Here is a 16,265-nt window from a genome sequence, read left to right on the forward strand (position 1 = left end):
CAGAGAATTCAGAGTAAAAGTTTTTTCTAACTTTTTCCTCCCAACCCCCGCTCCTCCCCTCAGGAATCCGCCCAAAGCGCTGCAGACACCGCCTCCCACGTTCCCTCTCCCGCCCCTTCCGACTTCCACCCAATCCGAAGGCGACTCCAGAGAAAACAAAGGCTGCCATTGGGTCGCCCGGGGACTCGAGGTCCCGCCCCGGAGTGGTTTGTGAATGGGGGGAGAGGGAGGGGGCGGGGCGGCCTGGATCCCTGTGAGCCGAAAGGTTTTTCTGCGGAGTTGCGCGACTCCGAGGCGTTACTCGGCGCTCCTCCCGGCGGGCGGCGGCGGCGGCCGGACGAGGGCTGCGCGGGGCTGGAGAGGCCGGGCCAGGCCGCAGGCGCGGGGGCTTCGCAGCTTCGGACGCAGTGTAACAGGAGTTCTAAAAAGAAGTTGCGGAGCTCTCGGCTCCAAGGCGCCGATCGGACTCTTAGCGAGAATCAGCCGTTTGGCTGAAACTTGGGGCCGACCTTTTGGGGCTGAAGAAGGAGCAGAGAGTTGAGAAGGAGGCGAAGGAGGAGGAGGAGGCGGAGCAGCAGCGCCGAGGCGGCGGCCCCCGAGATCAGGCGGCGGCGCCGGGCTCTCGCCTGGCGGGGACGGACGTGGTGTGGGGAGCGTGCGCGTTACTGTGCGCTGGGGGTCCAGAGACTTGGGCAAACTTTGAAGGGTAACCGGAGACGCTTGTTGCTCCTCGCCACAGAGAAAGCCGCACCGTTACGTCTCGGCAGGGAGGGTAAGGCAGCTTCTCTCGGCGCCCTTGGCCCAGGCGGCCGGACGAGTGCTGGGCGGAGACGACTGCGACGCCCCCGCAGCAGGCGGCCTCGCCCCCGCGGCGCAGGCACCCCGGCGGCAGCTCTCTGGTCTCCGCGCCGCCCACGGCCCGGCCCCGGCGCCGGGAGGATTCTCATGCGCCGGGCGCGGCGTTGCCTCCGCGGATCCAAGACTCTCCCAGCCGCCTCGTCGCGCTTCTCCGGCTGAGAGCGCCGCTGCACCCCCGCGGCTGGCGATGCGGGGCCCGGGCGCGGCCGCGCCGCGCTCACTCTTGGGCCTATGCGCCCTGGTGCTGGCGCTGCTGGGCGCGCTGCCCGCGGGCGCCGGGGCGCAGCCGTACCACGGCGAGAAGGGCATCTCGGTGCCAGACCACGGCTTCTGCCAGCCCATCTCCATCCCGCTGTGCACGGACATCGCCTACAACCAGACCATCCTGCCCAACCTGCTGGGCCACACGAACCAAGAGGACGCGGGCCTCGAGGTGCACCAGTTCTACCCGCTGGTGAAGGTGCAGTGCTCGCCGGAACTGCGCTTCTTCCTGTGCTCCATGTACGCGCCTGTGTGCACCGTCCTCGAGCAGGCCATCCCGCCGTGCCGTTCTCTGTGTGAGCGCGCCCGCCAGGGCTGCGAGGCGCTCATGAACAAGTTCGGCTTCCAGTGGCCGGAGCGGCTGCGCTGCGAGAACTTCCCGGTGCACGGCGCGGGCGAGATCTGCGTGGGCCAGAACACGTCGGACGGCTCCGGGGGCCCCGGCGGCGGCCCCACGGCCTACCCCACCGCGCCCTACCTGCCCGACTTGCCTTTCACCGCGCTGTCCCCGGGGGCCGCAGACGGCAGGGGCCGCGCCGCCTTCCCCTTCTCGTGCCCTCGACAGCTCAAAGTGCCCCCCTACCTGGGCTACCGCTTCTTGGGCGAGCGCGACTGCGGTGCCCCGTGCGAGCCGGGCCGCGCCAACGGCCTCATGTATTTCAAGGAGGAGGAGAGGCGCTTCGCCCGCCTCTGGGTGGGCGTGTGGTCGGTGCTGTGCTGCGCTTCGACGCTCTTCACGGTGCTCACCTACCTGGTGGACATGCGGCGCTTCAGCTACCCTGAGCGGCCCATCATCTTCCTGTCCGGCTGCTACTTCATGGTGGCCTTGGCACACGTGGCCGGCTTCCTGCTGGAGGACCGCGCCGTGTGCGTGGAGCGCTTCTCGGATGATGGCTACCGCACGGTGGCGCAGGGCACCAAGAAGGAGGGCTGCACCATCCTCTTCATGGTGCTTTACTTCTTCGGCATGGCTAGCTCTATCTGGTGGGTCATCCTGTCGCTCACCTGGTTCCTGGCGGCCGGCATGAAATGGGGCCACGAGGCCATCGAGGCCAACTCGCAGTACTTCCACCTGGCCGCGTGGGCCGTGCCCGCCGTCAAGACCATCACCATTCTGGCCATGGGCCAGGTGGACGGGGACCTGCTCAGCGGAGTGTGCTACGTGGGCCTGTCGAGCGTGGACGCGCTCCGGGGCTTCGTGTTGGCACCCCTGTTTGTCTACCTCTTTATCGGTACGTCCTTCTTGCTGGCTGGCTTCGTGTCTCTCTTCCGCATCCGCACCATCATGAAGCACGACGGCACCAAAACCGAGAAGCTGGAGAAGCTCATGGTGCGCATCGGCGTCTTTAGCGTGCTCTATACGGTGCCAGCCACCATCGTGCTGGCCTGCTACTTTTACGAGCAGGCCTTCCGCGAGCACTGGGAGCGCACCTGGCTCCTGCAAACGTGCAAGAGCTACGCCGTGCCCTGCCCGCCCGGCCACTTTCCGCCCATGAGCCCCGACTTCACCGTCTTCATGATCAAGTACCTAATGACCATGATCGTGGGCATCACCACTGGCTTCTGGATCTGGTCGGGCAAGACCCTGCAGTCGTGGCGCCGTTTCTACCACAGACTCAGCCACAGCAGCAAGGGGGAGACTGCGGTATGAGCCCTGGCCCTTCCCCCACCCCTTCCCTCACCCCCTGGCAGGGGGAGAGGCGCGGTAGGAACAGAACTGCTGGGTGGGGGGTTTCTGTCTGTAACCTCCGCCGCCGCCACTGAGCAATGTGACCTGGAAGAGAGAAGTCAGTTGCAGATTTGGGGCCCAGGGTGGGTTGGGAAAGGAGGCCTGGGTGGAAAGGCGGGTTAGGTGAATAGATTTCTGGCATAAAGACTTGCAGAATCTTGATGTGACGATATGATGATGTTAATCATGTAAGGTACGGGCCGATTGTGGGGCCTATCGAGAAAACAGAGCTGCAGAGACTGCTGCGAGTTCTTCCCGGCGCAGGGGCTGCAATGGAGCCGTGAGCGGTTCCTTCGCTGCATGGAAAGTGGCCTGTCCTCACGCCTGTGAGGCCCGGGTGAAAGGTACAGCTCTGTCTGCGGCGGCCTCTTTGTTGGGAAGAGGGAGGACTCCCTGCGGTGTCCTTGTCAAGCGGTGGTCAAACCATAATCTCTTTTCACTGGGGCCAAACTGGAGCCCAGATGGGTTAATTTCCAGGGTCAGACGTTACAGTCTCTCCTCCGGGCCCCCTCCCGCCTGTTTTTCCTCCCCCAGCCCTTTCAAGTCTTGTAAAATCAGCATTTGGAAGTCTTGGGAGGCCTGCCTCCTAGAATCCTAATGTGGGGATGCGAAAGAAATGATAATATTTCGAGATGAGACAGAGGAGACAAGTCGTAGGTATTTCTGCTACTTTTTAATTTTCTGGGGAAGGCAGAAGAAAGAATGGTGTTTTATTGGGTTTAATACCCTGGAAAGGAGTGATGACTTGTTGCTTTTCAAAACAGGAATGCATTTTCCCCCGTCTTTGTTGTAAGAGACAAAAGAGAAAACAAAAGTGTCCCCCTGTGGAAAGGCGTAACTGTGAAAACAGCAACTTTTATAGGCAAAGAAGCACAAATCTGAGGTTTCCCTTTGGATGTTAATTTGGTTGAGGTAAACATTCCTTTTTAAGGAAAAGTGAAGGACAGTGTGCTTTCATACTTTACTAAGTCAGAGGTTCTGACTTGGCTAAAGAAAATGGAAGAGGTTTGGTTGTTGGGTTTTGTTTTAAATAAATTTAATTCAGAACACGATTGGTTAAAATGGTCGTGGAAATTTCTCCATTTTTTTTTTTTTTTAAATATCTATAGGCCTGTATTTAGGTTTTCTTTTTTTTTTCTTCCTCCAGTTTGAATCCTTCAAGATAAAAGGAAAAGCATAATGCCTTCAGCCTTATAATAAAGGAAATTTAAAAAAAAAAGTAAAGAACCGTTTTGTCCTGTTTTCTTAGTTCCATACATCTGTTTGCAAAACACGTGTATGCTGACCCTGTCTTTGTGGTTGGGTGGGAAGGTGATCTGCAGAGATGGTGATAGTGAATGAAGAGGAAAGTTGGAACTATGGGCCCCATTTTTAAGGAAAATCATTAAAAGAAGGTAAAATTCAAAGTAATTCTGGAGTTCTTTGAAATGTGCTGGATGACTTAAATTTATTAATCTTAAATCATATACTTTTTTTTCTGTAATAAAACTGATTCTTTTGCATTATGGTCTAAAGCTGAGCAGAGAGTCATGGGAACTAACCTTTACTCCACCCTTCTTGCTGCCCTCCAGTCTGCAATCTCGACCACACTATATTGTTTCTCAGAACAGTTTTAAAATACCAACCATAGAGAAGGACTACAAGTTACTTTATATATGTAACGTTCAGCTGAGTGGAACTGCTTTTGATATTAAGGTTAAAATTGACATGTTTCCTAAAGCTCCAAAATTGTCTCATCTGCCGGATTTTTAAAACTCTGACGACACAGGTTTTTGGCATCTTTTGTGTTGTTTTGCTTAAGTGCATGTGAAAATTGTAAAATAGAGACAAGTGCAGTATGTATATTTTGTAAATCTCCCTTTTTTGTAAGAAAATATATATTGTATTTATACATTTTTACTTTGGATTTTTGTCTTGTTTTGCCTTTAAAGGTCTGCAGTGAAGCCCCACTTTATCACATGTACAGATCACAAATAAATTTTTTTAAAAAATACAGAGGTGAATTTTTTTTGGTTTGCTGTTCCTATATCTCATTAAGCCAAAGTGTTATGGAAAGAAGGTGTAGAGAGGCACTTGGTTGTGTCCCCCGTTGAGGAGAATGTGATATAGTATTGAAGTCTTTTTTTCCCCTGCCTTTTAAAATACAGAGTGTAATGAATGCTTTAACTGTCCTAATTTTTTTCTTTGCTGTTGCTGCTTTCTGTCTGCACCCCTCCACCTCACCCACTACTACCACCCACACACACCCTAAGCGTTTTCATAGTCTGATTTGGATGACTTACTGAAGGTACAGAATAAACATTTCTTTTAGAGAGGTGTTGTCTTATCCATGCGGAAGAAAGACTTGGTGAACTGCTTCTGTGAAGATTAAAGCCAAGAAAATCCTAGGGAGCAGTTCTGCTCCCAGAAACATGGGGTCATCCCACCGGGTTTGGTTTGTTTGTTTTTCGATCCTGTTTTTACTACCATTAGATGAAGTCCATATTAGCAAGAGAACTAGAAAATATTTTTGGTGTTTTCTGCTTTTCTGGTGATGTTTTCTTTGGGAAGAATTTAGTGAGTTGTTTTCGGTTCTAAATGATTGGTGTGTTTGTATTCTAATGTACCTTATCTAAATTGTTATACTTAAATGGTTTGGGTTCAGGTAGCAGAAAAGTCAGTAGATGGTTCCAGATGATAGCAGAGGACTTGCCTGCAGAGGCTTCGCAGCTGAAGGCTTCACTCTGCCTTCTAGGTAAACTGAACCAGAGGTCAAGTGACTCCCCGAGGTGGCAGTGACTCAGCAGATCCAGCAGGAATAGACTCCATGCCTGACTGGGAATGGCCTCAGAAGCCACTGAAGCTATTCTTTCCTCTTTTAGGAAAGGCTAACTTTGGAATCAGATGTGACAGAGATACCTTCGCTATTCAGATAATTTGATATTCAACAATCCCTCAGGGAAATGCCAAAGGCATTCTAATAATTCCAGTTCCAAGCCTTGATAGAATTTTTCACTCACCTCTTTAATTCAGGTGCCTGTTTCCTGGCTTTTTGTAATACAGTCTCTTCGTTGTCTGGCAGCAGTTGAGACCCAGCAGCAGATTGGGTACTGCTCATTCTCCTTCCCTGCTTCAGCCCTAAATTTCTGTAGTTTTAACACTCAACAGAAACAGTTCTGTTTTTGTTTTAATTAACAGGCTCACACACATGGCTGGTGTGTTTTACAAACTCAAGGAATGAAAACCAGTGACAGACAGTTCTCCCCAGGAGGAGGAAGCCCCTACCGGAGTATTCACTCTGCAAAGCAGCTTTCCTTTATGATCCTTCTGGGTTTTGAACATCACAATGGGTGTGAGGTCATCTTAACCTGTGAAAATTTTGGCATTGAGGAAGGAAAAAAATACCGACTTCAAGTCTCTCAAGATTTATCCAGTTTTTGCTCATAAAATGACACCTTTTAGGTGAAAGCATGCATGCCTCTCTTAACACCACACTAATACCGCCTGTTAAGAATGTTTGCTTTTAGAGTAGGTGGAAGGCTCCCAACGGGGTTTTTGCTCACAAATTAACTGCTAAAGACACTTAGACCCTTCTACTGGGAAAGCTGTGTAACCGCTCCTGTAAACGGGTCCCCTTCCTCTCATCAGCCCTGCCTTGTCCTTCAAGTCTCTCAAAGATTGAAGAGTGTTAGCCTTTAGTGAGGAACAAAGGCTGTATATGAATACATTATTACCTGCTTTTTTGTAAGCAAAGATAAAAGTGTTCCATTTAATTCCTTTCACATTGTGCTACGGCAGTACGCAGTCGATTCTTACCTAAGAATTTTAGAAGCTCAGGGATAAGTTTAAGGAGGTACGTCTTAATAGAAAATATGTGAAGGAGAGTGTTTGTGAAAGGGCATGTGTATAGTTTAAGAAAACATTGGCAGGAGTTTGGTGTTATTCCCTAGATAAGAAGCAGAAACATTTGTGAAAATCTTTATAAAACAAAACTAGTCTATGAAACAACCCCATGCAACACCTAATCTTTTTAAGTAGGTATGTGAGAAATTTTTGCAATAAATAAATAAATGTCCTGTTGACAACATCTTACCATTAAAGAAAAAAAATTGAATTTTTAAAATGTGCTTGATATAAAATAGTGGTATTAGAAATTCTCTTGGTCGGACTATAGGAGGACGACAGCTATAGGTTTGAGCTCTGTAATTATACTGGGAAAATCTTACTCTCCCATCTTTAATTTCACTGAAAAGGCAGGTGGCTATTTATAGATGGTATATTTTTATATATGCCTATGTGGATGGTGAATAACAGTCTACAGGACTCCAGGAAATCCTAGAAGGGACCAAAAACACCCCAATATGGACTTAAATAAGCAATTCATAGATTCGTTCTATTTTTCTCTCATTTCCCCTCAGCGATAATAAACTGATTTCATGAAACTTGGTTCTTCGACTCTTTCCAGTTTGTGACATTTCTTACATTTCGTTCATCTAAAAGTGAATTAATTAAAAGAGTACAATAAAAATATTCTGTGGGTCTTTGGTAAACATGCATTGTGCCTCTTATTCTCTTTGGTTGTTAATAAAGAATTTAAAAGAAGGAAAGAAAGAAAAGGCACAATCACTTGAGATTTTTCTCAATTGGAATTTTTTCACAGTGGTAGAAAAAAACGAAGTTTGACCAAGACAATAGTAGTTTTAAAGTGATCAGTTTAGCAAGTACTATGTAAAAGGTCACGGCCACCACCCATCTGTCACTGGAGGCACAAATGTTGCTATGATGCTGAAAAGATTTCAGCGGAGTTTTCAGACTAAGACTAGGAGAAAGGCCTGGAAATCTACTTCCAAAAATCAGCCAATGAAAACCCTATGGATCAAACAGTCCAATCCCCAACCAATCACCAGGATGGTGCAGGACCGGGCAACATTTCTTTCCGTTGTGCATGGGATCCCCTTGAGCTGGGGGCGGACTCAACAGCAGCTAATAACAACATGTAAAAAGTACTGTGACTTATAGGAGGGTCGCTATGAGTCAGAATCGACTTGACGGCCATGGGTTTGGTTTTGTTTTGTTTCACAGATAAAAGTAAGACTCAGCCCACCTGAAGTAACTCTCAGCCTAGTTGGGGGTGAGGAGGACAGCGTCCAAGGAGGCATAGGCAAAGAACTATAATGCTAGAATCTAGTAAATGCCGTTATAGAGGCACGAATGCTATTGAGGATATTATTACCTGACGTTTGGTGGCATTTAGTGTTTTTAAAAGCTCCTTTCACATCCATTATTTCATTTTATCCTCACAGTAATTGTAACAATCTTGTAATGTGGAATAATTCCTAGTTTAATGATGAAGAAGCTGAGAAGCTCAGTGAGAAAGGGACACAGGTAGAGAAAGGAACCAGTCCTCAGACTTTGAACCCAGTGCTCTTTCTGTAATATACAAAGAGAGCTGGGAGGCTCAGTGGTGGAAGTGACCTGTCCATTTGTGGAGAGAGGATGCCCAGCAAATGCATTTCTCAAGAACCCAAATTATGTGATCAACTGAGACAAAATTATGTGATCCTTCAACGCCCATGGAAGCAGCAGTCAAGAAATCAAACAACATATTGCATTGGGTAAATCTGCTGCAAAAGACCTCTTTAAAGTGTTCAAAAGCAAAGATGTCACTTTGAGGACTAACGTGTGCCTGACCCAAGCCATGATGTTTTCAATCACCTCATATGCATGTGAAAGCTGGACAATGAATAAGGAAGACCGAAGAATTGATGCCTTTGAATTATAGTGTTGGCGAAGAATATAGAATATACCATGGACTGCTGGAAGAACGAACAAATCTGCCTTGGAAGAAGTACAGCTAGAGTGCTCCTTTGAAGCAAGAATGGCGAGACTTCGTCTTACGTACTTTGGACATGTTGTCGGGAGGGACCAGTCCCTGGAGAAGGGCATCATGCTTGGTAGAGGGTCAGTGAAAAAGAAGGAGACCCTTAATGAGATGGATGGACCCAGTGGCTGCAATAATGGGCTCAAGCATAACAATGATTGTGAGGGTGACACAGTACCAGGCGGTGTTTTCATTCTCTTGTGCCTAGGGTTGCTATGAGTTGGAATCAGCTCGAAGGCACCTAACAACAACAATAACTTAGGCAAAAGCCTTCCTCTAGCATCCTGTGATTCCAAGCAGCCATTACAAAGTACTAAACTGGCACATCCATTTGTGCACCATCCACAGCTATTTATAAATACCTGGCTGGTTTTTTTTTCCCTCCTGCAGGTCAGTTGTCCCATTCTTCAACCAACTAGTGAAGGAAAATGAGCTTTCATATTGGCCATTGCAAGAAAATCCAATATAAAAGGTAAAGTCATTACTGTAATCTGAAGCCAAAATACATGTTTTAGGGTTGTCTAGTCTCTTGAATTGGCTATTCTGCCACTTCTCTCCATTAGCAACTGTGTTCCACCATCTGATAGTATGTCTTCCTCAACACCAAAGGGGTTTTATTGAGTGAAATCTCAAAGACTATGTCTATATCATAGCCAGGTTGGTTGCAGCCTCTTTAATTTGGGATTTCTGATTCTGTATATTTCAGTGCCAAGTTGGCATTTTAAATGGCTTGAATAATAGGAGAGAGGTTTTTAGTTCTAATCAGTTACACTTAGCCAAAGACTTAAATGCTTCTCTAGGTCATTTCTGAAGATCTCAAACTAACAAAATAAAATTGAAGCTATTAAGAGGGGTTCAACTGTGCTTTAGCTTGGTAGATGGGGGCTGCTTCACTTTGTAAGTACCCTTTAGAGAGCTCAAGTCCACCTCCTTTGCTGTTTAGCTTCCTTTAATGCTTCACACCTGCAGATCTCTGAACGCCGCTTGGCCCTGGCATCAGATTCAGCTTAGAATTCAAGAAGTGGTCTCTGAGAGAAGTGTATATGCGGAGCAAGAAAGGGCATTTAGGGCGTAGGGTAAAGAGAGGGGGAGAGAGGAGATAAAGTTCATGAATAAAGGCAAGCTATTCAAATGATGTAGGTGACCGAAGACTACTCACTCTTAAAAAATTTGATCCCCACACTTAAGCTTGGCTTCGCAGATTTTAGAGGGCAATTTAATCAGAGGGAAAAGTATCTTGGGAAGGGTGTGATGGAATAGGGAATAAGAAATACACTACCAACAATGAAAGTGCATGCGGCATAATCTAGTACCCATTATATTTTTTTTAATTTCCGGAGGGAAATAAATGACATATAGCACTAAGTTTCCGTTTCCAGATCTGGGGTAGCTGGAAGGAGGGCTAGCTGGCAGCTGGTCCCTGAGTTGCTTTTTGCAGCAGATGTAGAGAACAAGTCCTTGAACTAAAATCATAGATTATCTCCAACCCCAACAAATTATTTTTTTCTTCCAAATTTTATTTATTTTGTTGTTGTTGTTGAGAATTTACACAGCAAAATATACACTAATTGAATACCTTCCACATGTACAATTTAGTGACATTGAATACATTCTCCGAGATGCCCAACCATTCTCACCCTCCTTTTCTGAGTTGTTCCTTCCTCATTAACATAAATTCACTGTCCCCTAAGGTTCCTATTTAATCTTTCGAGTTGCTGTTGTCAGTTTGATCCCATATAGATAGTTCTCAAAAGAGCATAATGCTCAAAGCAGACCTTTTTTCACTAGTTAAACTAAACTATTATCTGGTTTTAAGATGACTTCAGGGGATAGTTTTGGTTTAAGGTTTAAAGATTATCTCCGGGCAATAGTTTCAGGGGTTCATCCACCTTCCATGGCTCCAGAAAGTCTAGAGTCCATGAGATTTTGAAATTCTGTACTGAATTTTCCCCTTTTTGATCAGGATTCTTCTTGGAATCTTTGATCGAAATGTTCAGTAATGGTAGCCAGGCACCATCCAGTTCTTCTGGTCTCATGGCAAAAGAGGCAGTTGTTCATGGAGGCAATTAGCCACACATTCCATATCCTCCTCCTATTTCTGACTCTCCTGCTTCCTCTGTTGCTCCAGGTGAATAGAGACCAATTGTTGTGCCTTGGATGGCCACTTGCAAGCTTTTAAGACCTCAGGCACTATGCAATGAACTAGGAGGTAGAACAGAAGCACTAACACATTATAAGGCCAATTAACTGGGATGTCCCATGAAATCAAGACCCTAAACCCCCAAACCAAGAAACCAAATCCCATGAGGTGTCTGGTTGTACATAAGAAGCCTCAGCTACTAGTCTTTTTTTTTTTGGTCATTGTTGTAAATATAACTGTCACACAACTTTTGCCAATTCAACTTTTTACAGTTGTACAACTAATTAACAGAAATTACAATATCTGGCTGTGCCACCCTACCCTTAATCAATGCAATTTTTCCATCACCATTAACCCCTCTTTTTCCCCTCCCGTCTGCACCTGGTAACCACTAGTAACCTTTGGTCTCTGTACATTTCCCTTTTCTTGTCTTTTTATCTAAGTGAGGTCGTACAATATTTGTCATTTTGTGATTGGCTTATTTTACTCGGCATAATGTCTTCAATCTCCATCCATACTGTAGTATGTATCAAGACTTCATTTCTCCTACTGGCTGAGTAGTATTCCATTGAATGTATGTACCACATTTTGTTTATCCATTCATCTGTTGATGGACATTTAGATTGTTTCCACCTTTTGGCTATTGTGAATAGTGCTACAATGAACATTGATGTACAAGTCTCTATTTGAGTCTCTGCTTTCAAATCTTTTGGGTATATACCTAGGAGTGAAATTGCTGGGTAGTTTTATGGAGCCCTGGTGGTGCAGTGATTAAGAGCTACAGCTACTAACCAAAAGGTTGGCAGTTCAAATCCACCAGCTGCTCCTTGGAAACCCTATGGGGCAGTTCTACTCCATCCTATAGGGTTGCTATGAGTTGGAATCGACTCCACGGCAATGAGTATGGTAGTTCTATTTTTAGTTTTCTGAGGAACTGCCACACTGTTTTCCACAACCACGTACCATTTTGCATTCCCACAGCAATGGATAAGGGTTCCAGTTTCTACACATCCTCGCCAACATTTGTTACTTTCTGTGTTTTGTTTTGTTTTTTTTATCTTAGCCATCCTAGTGGGAGTGAAATTGTATTTCATTGTGGTTTTGATTTGCATCTCTTTGATGGCTAATGATGCCGAGCATCTTTTCATGTGTCTGGTAGCCATTTGAATGTCCTCTTTGGTGAAATGTCTATTCAAGTCCTTTGCCCATTTTATGATTGAGTTATTTGTCTTTTTGTTGTTAAATTGTTGAAGTTTTATGTATGTTTTTGTTATTAGATTCTTGTTGGATACATGGTTTCCAAAGGTATTCTCCCGGTTGGTATCTTGTCTTTTTACTTCTTTTTGGTAAAGTCTTTTGATAAACAAAAGTTTTTAATTTTTATGAGGTCCCATTTATTTATTTTGTCTTTTGCTGTTTGTGCTTTTGTTAGTATATTAGATAATCCACTGTTGAAAGCTAGGCCTGACAGTGTTGCCCTTGCTTGTTCTTCTAAGAATTTTATGGTTTTGGTTTGCACATTTAGATCTTCAATCCATTTTGAATTTGTTTTTTATATGGTGTGAGGCATGGATCTTGTTTCATTTTTCTGCATGTGGAAATCCAATTTTCCCAGTACTATTTATTGAAGAGACTCTTCTTTCCCTTTCCCCCATTGAATGGACTTAGCACCCTTGTCAAAAATCAGTTGACCATAGATGTGTGGATTTATTTCTGGACTCTCAATTCTATTCCATTGGTCTATGTGTCTATTGTTATACCAGTACAAGGCTGTTTTGATTACTGTAGCTGTATAATATGATTTAAAATCAGAAAGTGTGAGTCGTCCTACTTTGTTCTTCTCTTTCAACATTGCTTTAGCTATTCAGGGCCTCCTGCCATTCCATATAAAGCTGAGGATTGGTTTTTCTATTTCTGTAAAGAAGGCTGTTGGAATTTTGATTGGTATTTCACAGAATCCATAGATCACTTTCAGTAGTAATGACATCTTAACAATATTAAATCTTCCAGTCCATGAACATGGAACATCTTTCCATTTATTTAAGTCCTCTTTAATCTCTTTCAGCAGTGTTTTATACACCTACTCCTCACTTATTGACTATCCCATTACCCAACATTTCACATTAAAACAACAGTAAAAAAATCTACTATCTGACTATTTTGCACATTAATGACGCACATCTCGCAATAACAAATGCTGAGTTGTGAGGCGAGAGTAACGCTGGTTGCGATGGTTAAGGTTATATGTCAGCTTGGCTGGGTCATCAGTCTCAGTGGTTTGACAGTTATGTAATGATGTAATTTGGCAGTTTTGTAATGAGGTAGTCATCCTCCATTTTGTGATCTGATGTGGTCATCCTCCTTTTTGCATAATGTCAGTTTTTGCATAATGGCTTGGTCTTTGGAATCTAACCATGTCAATAAGTGAGGAGTGGGTGTAATTTTCATTGTATAAGTTCTTCATGTCCCTGGTTAGATTTATTCCTAGGTATTTTATTCTTTTAGATGCTATTAAAAATTAAACTGTTTCCCTAATTTCCCTTTCAGATTTCTAATTGCTGGTGTATAGAAACCTAACTGATTTTTGTTTGTTGACCTTGTACCCTGCAACTTTGCTAAATTCCTTTATTAGCTCTAGAAGTTTTCTTATGGACTCTTTGGGATTTTCCATATATAGGATCATATCATCCACGAATAGAGATAATTTTACTTCTTCTTTTCCAATCTGGATACCTTTTATTTCTTTTTCTTGTTTTATTGGTCTGGTTAGGACTTTTAGTACAATATTGAATAGAAGTGGTGAGAGTGGGCACCCTTGTCTTGTTCCCAATTTCAAGGGGAAAAGAAATTGTTTCTTGAGGACTTACGCAGTGTCAGGTGCTGTGTTAGGCCCTGGGTTTAGCACACTGGCTGGTGGGGTTGGTTATCCTGAGTCTTAGCCAGAGCTTCAACCTACAAACAGCACATGCTCCTGGCCTCACTTATTTCTCACACTGGCCACTCTAGCGGGGAATGAGGAGTAGATTGAAAACACTGTCCTCTGCATTTATAGAGTATCTTTCTCCCCACAATCCTAAAATAGTAACACACATTCTAAAGATAGGAAAACCTGGTTGTGAGGCTGAAAGCAGCTTGTTCAGTGTCACAAGTAATTATGGGCCAAGCCACAACGAAGGATCACCAAAGTCTCTCGGAGACTCGGAATCTGATCATCTTTATCCCAGAGCAGTATGATTTGAAGATGTGTATGATCTCAAGACCAGCTTTTGAAAGGGAGCATGATTATATAAACATGTTGCTAAAGGCAATGAAGATTGGCTTATCCTACTTTGTTGTTAATAATCATTATCTTCACAATTGCTAACAAATACGGATCATTTTCTACATTCTAAGCCCTGGGTATTAGTGATTCAGGGGTAGAATACTTACATTCCCAACTAAAGCACCTCATGCGCAGCCACCACATATCTATCAGTAGAGGAATGAATGTTGTTATGATGTTGAACAGGTTTCAGTAGAGATTCCGGACTAAGACAGACTAGGAAGAAAGCCCTGGTGATCTACTTCTGAAAATCAGCCAATGAAAACCCTATGGATCACAGCAGATGATCATGGGCCGGCACAGGACCAGACAGCATTTCATTTCATTGTACATGGGGTTGCCATGAGTTAGGAGCCAACTCAGTGGCAGCTAACAACAACAACAAGCTCAGGGATACAATACGGTATAGTGGTTAAGTACTTGGCATCTAGCAAGTGATCGAAAAGCATCAGCATTTTTGTTATTAATATGTAATTATCCTATTTAACCTTCACAACAATGTTATGAGGTAGGTATTATTATCCCCATTTTACATATGAGGAAACCCCAGCTCTGAAAGGTCAGCTGGGAGCAGCAAAACTGGTTCTAGTCTGTGCCCCTGATCACCAGGCTACAAATATTTACTGAGGCCTTAATGTCTTCCATTCTCTATTATTCTTTTTAATTTAATCCAGAACCATTCAAAAGTGAAGAAAATAATTTACATCAGACAGATGGAATCGAGGAGGGTATTTTCAGAGTTAGTCCCCAGGAAGTATTTTTTTAGTGAGAAACAAAAGGCTCATAGATGCTAAGGTTTAAATTTTGGGGTCTGGATGCTCCCCACTCTTGCCTTATATGAATTTCTACATTGGGTTCGAGGGTCTGACAGCAAGAATGGGCTTGCAAAAGTGCTCCCAGGTGCCACCTCCAGCCCCTTGGGGATTGGTTTAAGAGTCTCTCTGGAGGCCTTCTCCATTGCTGTGGGTTTCTCCTCTGCCCATTCCAGGCCTGAAGAAGAGGGCAGACTCTGGAGGTCTGGAACAGGGGCTTCGTGGGAAAACGCATGCTCCTTGCTGGTCAGGGTGGGCTGTCTTCCCACTGGTGGGCCAGTGAGTGGGAGCATGGAGTCCCCTATGACTGGACCCTTCCCTGTGTTGGAAATGTAGCTATTTTGATGGCAGATGTTGTAAGTCTGCAGTGAAATCAGCCTAGGGTTTATGTGAAAATAAACCCTAGCACCTAGGAAACCCCTCTCCTGAAGGCCTATCTGGGGACTCATGATAACATTCACATTATTACTATTATATATATCATAGCAATATTATCATAATGAAATGATAATGATAACTGTTATTTAATAAAGTCTTACTATGTGCCAGTTCTGTATTAAGCACAAATATTAACAATTTAATCCACACAATAACCTTATGAAGTGGAAATTATAATCTTCCTCATTTTACTCACTGTGAGTAAAATACTCAATATTATTATCCCCATTTTCCTCAATATGAACCTCTGGAATCATAGAGAACGCTAGAGGTGGACATGAGCTCAAGAGAGAACTTCTGTATGATTCCTACCTTAAATATTTGTTTATTGTCCCCAGTTCACAGAAGAGGCAACTGAAGCACAGAGATATTAACTGGGCCTGAACGACATAGAAGGAGCCCTGGTAACACAACGGTTAACGCTCAGCTGCCAACTGAAAGGTTGGTGGTTAGAACCCACCCAGCAGCTCCGTGGGAGAAAGACGTGACAATCTGCTCCTGTAAAGATTACAGCCTAGAAAACCCTGTGGGGGCAGTTCTACTCTGTCACATGGGATCATTATGAGTCGAAATCAACTCAACAGCACCTAACAACAACACGGAGGTGGATAGGGAAAAATTTAAGTTGGCTTCCCATTGGAATATTCTTTAACAAGCAGAAAACCATTTCTGGGAAAGAGTGAAAACAATAGTATAAAATGTAGTTAAATTTCTCCCACCCATCGTTCTAAGAAGTGTGGATTCTGAAAGCAACACTCCAGTTTTTATCCTTAGTAAAATTTTTTTTAAAAAAAACAAAACATATACTGTTCGTAAGTTTCAACAACAACAATAACAACCAATCC

General features: G+C 44.6%; 1 protein-coding gene across 1 annotated transcript; it reads left to right on the top strand.

Moving 5' to 3' along the window:
• Positions 1–988: 988 nt before the first annotated feature.
• Positions 989–4,075, top strand: FZD7 (frizzled class receptor 7). The gene has a single exon (XM_004378231.2). The coding sequence runs from the start codon at positions 1,046–1,048 to the stop codon at positions 2,768–2,770; it is 1,725 nt and encodes a 574-aa protein (XP_004378288.1). The 5' UTR covers positions 989–1,045; the 3' UTR covers positions 2,771–4,075.
• Positions 4,076–16,265: the final 12,190 nt, after the last annotated feature.

The sequence above is a fragment of the Trichechus manatus genome, unplaced genomic scaffold (genome assembly GCF_000243295.1).
Source record: "Trichechus manatus latirostris isolate Lorelei unplaced genomic scaffold, TriManLat1.0 scaffold00056, whole genome shotgun sequence".
In the NCBI taxonomy this organism is placed as follows: Eukaryota; Metazoa; Chordata; class Mammalia; order Sirenia; family Trichechidae; genus Trichechus; species Trichechus manatus.